The sequence below is a fragment of the Berghia stephanieae genome, chromosome 2 (assembly GCF_034508935.2).
Source record: "Berghia stephanieae isolate SIO BIC M18660-M18661 chromosome 2, UCSD_Bste_1.3, whole genome shotgun sequence".
Lineage (NCBI taxonomy): Eukaryota > Metazoa > Mollusca > Gastropoda > Nudibranchia > Aeolidiidae > Berghia > Berghia stephanieae.
The window spans coordinates 114,800,812-114,808,311 of record NC_088361.1 but is presented as its reverse complement, the minus strand read 5'-3'; the positions used below and the strand labels follow the sequence as shown (position 1 = coordinate 114,808,311).

Sequence of the window (7,500 nt, the reverse complement as noted above, 5' to 3'; positions counted from 1 at the left end):
CCTGCAAATAAAAATACACGTCGCAGAAAACAAAAGCAGGAATATTCAATGACGTCCTAACATAATTTGACTCTTTTAAAATGAAAATATAGGTATGTGTACCTTGTTTTCATATAAATGTATTGAGAGAATATATACTCAACCCTAACACCGACTACATCCGTTGTTTACACAGGCTACTTTTACCCCATGCCTATTTATTACATTTTTCTGAGACAAATTATAGGCGTTGTATCAAAGCCAAAGTTTTTCATTTTTACATTTTAATGATAGTTGAATAAAACTTTCTATGTACATGCTCATTTTAATACATTTTTTTTACAATTTTGAAAAGTAGCAAAAATCTCTAGGTTTGAGTGAGTTTTAAGCGAACAAAACAATTTATGTTTTAATTAAGAGATAGACTTGAATAAAGAAGAACTTTTTGGGCTCAGACCCCCCCCCCCCCCTCCTTCATCGTAATTAAACCAAATGTATTGAGCAACACATCATGTATTTGAGCAACCCATCACAACATTTACTTCCGTTGAATATTTGAGAAGGGCATTACTTATTTTATTTGAAAAATGCGGTAGTTTATTAACAATAAATGGTCTGTTGTTGACGAGAGCTGAAAAGAAAAATGATGGCTTCATTCACTTCGTGGAGCAAGGTTTTACATGTAATTATGAATTATAACGATGACGATTTTAATATAGATAAGATGCTGTTTAATCACAGCATTTTTCAGGACATAACCTGAAACTATCGGTCCAAGGGTCCTGTCAAAAGCACAATACACAACAAAACTATTAAAACCAAAAACCAGAGGTGCCTAAATGAGTCAATAAAGTGAAGAGAAAGATAAAGGGGGTAAATATGACTCATAAATAATGGAACAACACACAACAAACGACGTTCCGGCCTTTGTTGTTCCCTTATTTATGAGTCACATTTATACTCCCTTTATCTTTCTCTCCAAAACTATTAAAATCAAACACAGGCAAAAACTATCAAATTGACAACAATGTTTCAAGAGTACGACTGGATATATTATACCGATACTATGAGAAGTTAACATTGTCAATAAACAATTACTGGGGTTAACCAATATAAAATCGGCAAATGGATAAAACAAGAGGGGAATTTGTACTGTGATGCCGATTGCTTTCATCTATTCTAAAGCAGAGTTAGCAGAGAGCTCTCTGAAGTTAATTTTTTGTTGTTGTTGTTGGTTTTTTTTTTTTGTTTTAAAAAAAAAAAAAATCTATCAGAAAGGGATAGAGGCCGTCTACATTGAGCCTTTCTTTCTTACTCCACTTTTATCACATGGTTTGTTAAATGCTTAATTATCGCGACCATTCCTGTGCTCAAGTTCTCGGCCACGGTAGAAAAAGTGTTATAATAAGTTACTCATATCATGAGAAGTGCTCACAACGATGTCCAACAAGTCTTCAATTTAACTTTAGGTCTCGAAAGTTCAGTGTTAGATTAAGAGCACTCGCCTCTCAATTCAAACAAATTGATCACAATCGGTCCTGGGTATGGTCAAGAAGTTTATCTGACCCTTCTGTCCACCAGGCAGTGATGGGATAGTTGGGTCTTATCAGATTTAGCAGAAAGTACTCTATGATACTCTGTCTGTCCAAAAAGTAGCAAGCAAGTTACGCTATAAAAATCCGGCTCCATGCGCCATATGGTTTTGAAGGACTACTTCAGTTGAAATCGTGTATGTATTTGTACAATTTTGATAAGCAAAGTGGTATGTTTACATTTTGTAGATGCAACAGTTGAAGGTCAAAGACCCATGCGATGAAGGCCAGTTTTCGATACATTTTGAAGTCTTTGACTTTTGAGTTATCAGAAAATTAGCATTATAATAACGCCACTGGAATATTTCCTTTCTGTTGTCATAAAAACATGATCTCTTTATCGATGCTATGCGTTTAGGTAATATACCCACAATATCCGCCAGCTGGACATAACGTCCCAACACACAAAACTATGTGCAACATGGAACGTTTATAGTCTGATATGATTTAGTGATTGATAACTATTCACCAAAATTGCTGCCTAAAAACAATAACAAAGAGCTGAGGGACGTCAATTCCGTCCGTTCCTTCATAACTTTTGGTTTCATCTTTCTAAAAATATGACATTAACATAAAACAATGTTGTTGTTTTTTAAATATCCTCTCAGTGAGGTGAAGTGGTCCTTGAATACGCAGCTTTCCTTTTCATTTTATTTAAGTTTTAACGAATCATTACAAGAAAGCTCGCGACATGCATTTTTTTTCTAAATTTATTGATTTAAACAAACCGAAACAATTGTGTTTTGTGTGCGGCATGAACATCATCAATAGATGCAATGCGATTGACGTCACAATACAATTTCTTTCTACTCGTCAACCTTAAAGACAAAGACAAAAGGTCATTCACCGAGCTGATTAGAATACGCTACGCTACATGGCGCCTTAAAATTTACACGTGGTTTACATTTCCAATAGATTTGTTCGTTGATTATAATTATTTATTGTTTTGACGGCCAGAATTAGTGAGCATTTGACATAACCATATAATATCAATATTTGATGAAAGCGGTTTTCTTTCCTTTGGTGAAAGAAGAAGAAAAACAAATACGGTCACGTTCTTTGGTCGTGTTACCCTGAACATGTCAACAGCCATTCTTATTCAAACGTGACGTGTTGATTTTTACACAACTGATCCTTGTGAATTTTTTTTTTTTCGGCTATGTGGTCTTGTGGTATGACACTCGCTTTCGGATCGGAAGGTCCAGGGTTCGCGCCTCGCGCTCGGCGCATAGTTGAGTCCTTGGAGAAGGCTCTTTACTCACATTCTCTCACCGTACTCAGGTGTAAAATGAGCACCGGGCCGTTAATAGCGTTGTCTGTGTCCGAAAAAGTGTAATATCGCGTAACAGGCGTCATGTCCCGTCCTACATGTTAAATGTTGCTGTTGACCAGGGACCCCTTGTAAAGCGCTTTGAGCACATTTAGTGGATATTGCGCTATATAAAGCTTAATATTTTTTAAAGCTCAATTTAATTTTTCTTCAAACCTTTTGGCACGAATGAGTTGGTTCTTACTTTAAAAAAGAATAATGAAAATAAGCAGAATGAAATAAAATGAATAATTTCTGGTGAGAAAATACTTCAAAATGGCTGTTAACGCTTGTGTAAATCATGTTAGAGTCTGTTTTTGAAAACGTCAGTGGTCGGATTATAGCTCGCTTAGTTTGCTCGAATCCTAATTCGTTATCCTCACCATCTCCATTTGTCTAATATGTTTTGTCATCACAAAAACCTTCATCATCAATAATATTGTCTTTCCAAGAAAAATGCACTTGATATATTATCTTATTATATATAACATTATATTTGGTATTATGTTATTAGAAAACTTTCGCCGCAAACCAAATCAGGCTGAGTTTTTAAATAATATATATGTTATTAAGCGTTAAAGAGTCATGTTGTTCTCAATGAAATGTATTTTGAGTAGCGGCATTCATAGAGGTGAACTCCTTGCCGCAGATGGACGGACTACTTGTCGCCCTTACTGCATTTGTACTGAGGGGTAGTAATAGTACACTTTAAAAATTTATCATAATATCCCTGATCTCATCGACCTCAATAGAGAAAGTATAGCTTTTGATCTAGGACACACAAATTGATAGATGGATAGATAAATACAACCAAAGATTACATATTCCACTGTAATACACTTGTCCCGATAGTTGTCCGGCCTCGTAGACCGGCCCCGTAGAACGGAAAATTTCGTGGGCGTCTCGTCCCGCTCTATAGATGTCTCTGCTTTTGATGCATTGCAAAGTATGTAACAGTAACAGTGTGAGGCCATTGAAGCCCAATTTACACCACCAGTACTGCTCTGTTGTAGAAAATGGTGGACAAGTGTGATATTTGTCATCTTTTTTTCATTTTTTTTTTCCCAGGACAACTACATCTCCACGTCCAAGTACAACATCATCACATTCTTGCCCAAGAACCTGTTTGAACAGTTCCAACGTTTGGCCAATGCCTATTTCTTGGGATTACTTATCTTGCAGGTGAGTGATAAAAACCTCTTTATTTATTAGTTCTCATTAAAAAAAATGTTATCTTATCGTTATTATAATATTAATTTTCATCCCAGTATGTGGATACCATATTATTATGTGCATAATGAAATTATTGGTTTTTACAGGATTTTGGCCGCTACGATATAAAGGTCACGAGGAACGTGGAGAAGAATTAAAGAAGCTGATATACAGAGAAGTGATAAGACATGGAACGAGATAAAAAAAAAAGTTAGCTCGGGATAGAGAAGGATGGAAACTGTTTTGTCTGTGGCCTATATCCTGACCCAGGATGAAAAAGGCAATGATGATGATGATGATGATGATGATGATGGTGATGATGATGATGGTGACGATGATGATATAAATATCACGTGGTTCTTATTCGTGCTTTCTTTCACATTCAACCGAGAGGCATGATGTTATTATAATGTTAGTGGTAGTCAAGGTGTGGACTATCACTAGGAGTTCGAGTAGTAGAAGGGAAATTGTATTAATAGCCCGTGGAAGAAATGAATGGCTTGCGAGTAGAGAGCTTTGTGGAAAATTGAATTGATTGTTTTCGACAGTAAGAGGTGAGCCTGGAGACTTGCCAACAACTGTGATGTAGACACGGTTTTGTTTTGTTTGTTTGTTGAATAGAATGGATTTATTTGTAATTTTTGTTTGTTTAATGTTTAAGCATCGAAAAATATGTTTTTAAAAAGAAGAAAATAAAGCTTCAATTGCCCTCCCAATAGGTGTTTTAATAATGATAATAATAATAATAATAATAATAATAATAATAATAATAATAATAATAATAATAATAATAATAATAATAATAATAATAATAATAATAATGATAATAATATATTAATAATAATAAAAAAATAATAATAATAATAAAAGAAGAAGAAGAAGAAGAAGAAAGAAGAAGAAGAAGAAGAAGAAGAAGAAGAAGAAGAAGAAGAAGAAGAAGAAGAAGAAGAAGAAGAAGAAGAAGAAGAAGAAGAAGAAGCTGAATAGAAGAATGATAATAATAATAATTATAATGATGATGATAATGATGATGATGATGATGATGATGATGATGATGATGATGCTGATGATGATGATGATGATGATGATGATGATCTGATATTTTTGTTTCAACTATTTAGTGTAACAATTGTTGTTTGTTTTTAATTTTCTTTCTCTTCTTTTCATTATTATAATGATTATTATGCTTCTTTAGTGATAAATCAAAATCGACATGTATTCTTTGGCTGTGCACCTGAATCGATATGAAGTCGACACGATGCCAATATCCAAATGTCGATAACATATTATTGAATATATAATGAATCAGATCATCAATAAATAACTCTTTATCTCTCCTAGTTGATCCCGGCTATTTCATCCTTAACACCCTACGCCACCATTCTCCCCTTCGTCTTCGTATTAAGTATCTCCGCCCTCAAGGAAGCTGTCGATGACTTTGTGAGTTCCGTAGCCACTGCAGAAACAAATCAACATGGCGCTGGCTTCTTTCAATCTCTTCGCACAGCAAAAACTATGCCGTATTTGTGACATACCGCCTAAAACCGGTATGATGTCAGAGCGACCTAGATGTTCAAAATTGAATTCATAATGGAAAAAAAAATATAAATAGAAGAAAAAGAAAAGAAAAGAAAATTGGGTCAATGTTATATGAGTATTTTTTTAGAGCAATGGATATGGTCTCTGACAGCATCTCGATTTTCCCCGTCATTTTGGTTTTCAAATCACTTTTTTGACATCTTGGATACCAAAATGTTTGTTTTTCATCAATGCTCGCTCAAAAATCAGTGCTTTACGATCTTTTTCAGGGTGTTCTCGCTTTTTGTTATACATTCCTCTCTCTCTCATCCTTTTCTAGCTTGTTCCAGCTATCTCTTCCCTGGCGCCCATTGCCACTATAATTCCACTGGTGTTCGTGCTTAGTATCTCTGCCATCAAGGAGGCTATCGATGATTTTGTGAGTTTAGGATTGCTCATTAAAGCAATACCACATTTTTTAAAAAGACAACCCAAAAGCAAATTTGGGTATCCCGATTATTGTTCACCTCACCCAGCAAGGTTTTTTCTCATTTTTTTCCCAATCTTTTTCCCCCTCATACATTTACAGGGTGATTTTGTTTGTTTGTCAATTTTTTAGGCTCTCGTTCATAAAATAAAGCAACCATATATTTGCTTTTGGCTTAAATAGATTATATAAAAATAAAAGAAAACAAGAAAACAAAAGCACATACAATACAAAACACATACACAAATCCAAAGATTGCCATTTTGTGAAAGGGGATGATAATAAATATTATGTAATATGTATGTATCCCTTGTCATTTAAACACCATTATAAAGGCATATTCCCGAATGTTTACAAGACAAGAGCGAACTTTTATCATCAGCATTTTGTATAGGAAAAAATGTGACAGAAACACCCTGTATACTCTATTTTTATTATTATTTTTTTTTTAAATTTAATATCCAGTCACAGTTTTAACCACTTTCTTTTTTCCTCCATATTTTTTATTATTATTGTAGCTTTGAATTTTGCTGGCTAGACCCGACATCTGCTGATAACGTCTGCTTTGACTCTCTGTGTGTATCTTGGTGGTTTTTCAATCTCTCATTTCCTTATTATTTCACACCATTCATTCCTAACCCCTTCTTTTCACACTTATTTGTTTCAATCAATGAAACCTTGATTGCTTTTATATTATTATCTATGTCCAATCCAGGTTTCATAGACAAATAATAAGATTCTTATTGTGTGCTTTTTATTTTTAAACACATTGCAAAATGCTATGGATTGCTAGCGATCCGGATTGCGCACACACTAAAACGGGTGTGATTGTTGTGGGAAGACATTTTTTTTAATTTAAAGAAAGGGGGGGGGGGGGGAGTAGTAAATCACAGCTATCTCGTAAGATTATCATAATAATTTTATTATTAATCAGATGATCTAATAGTGGGAGTTTCATGAGGTAACGAACAGCAATGTGCGTCTTTTGTTCAGCTTGAAACTCCTCAGTATTTTGCAATACATGTCAAACAATTTCATTGTATTAATTATCCTTTCCTTTTCTACCCCTTTCTTTATTCATCGTTTTAATTGAGATGATGCATCCTGGCTATGATTGAAAAAAAGTCGTTTGATGTTTGACTGGCGGGTGGTTGGATGGGAGCATCACCCTTGAATCATATACTATGATGTTCGCATGTGTGTACGATCCGATAGTGATGTCGTTTCTTCTTCTCTTTACTAGCCTATCCTGCTTCTTTGGTTTGTGATTGTATTTTTGACAGGGGATATTTTTTTTTCTGTAAATCTTCTGCCTGTTTGTTCTTGGTTATTTATAATTTAGCTTATGATATCTTTAGGTTATGATTTTGATTTACATTTGTACTATTTTTGTTAGATTGCTT

At 34.4% G+C, this 7,500-nt stretch overlaps 1 protein-coding gene across 1 annotated transcript in view; it reads left to right on the top strand.

Annotated features, from left to right (window-relative positions):
* Window positions 1–7,500, top strand: part of LOC144966309 (phospholipid-transporting ATPase ID-like) — an 84,829-nt gene that overhangs the window by 50,271 nt on the left and 27,058 nt on the right. Inside the window, exons 4-5 of the mRNA XM_078902546.1 lie at window positions 3,949–4,062; window positions 5,434–5,532. Coding sequence (XP_078758672.1) covers window positions 3,949–4,062; window positions 5,434–5,532 — 213 coding nt within the window. The remainder of the gene's footprint in view (window positions 1–3,948; window positions 4,063–5,433; window positions 5,533–7,500) is intronic.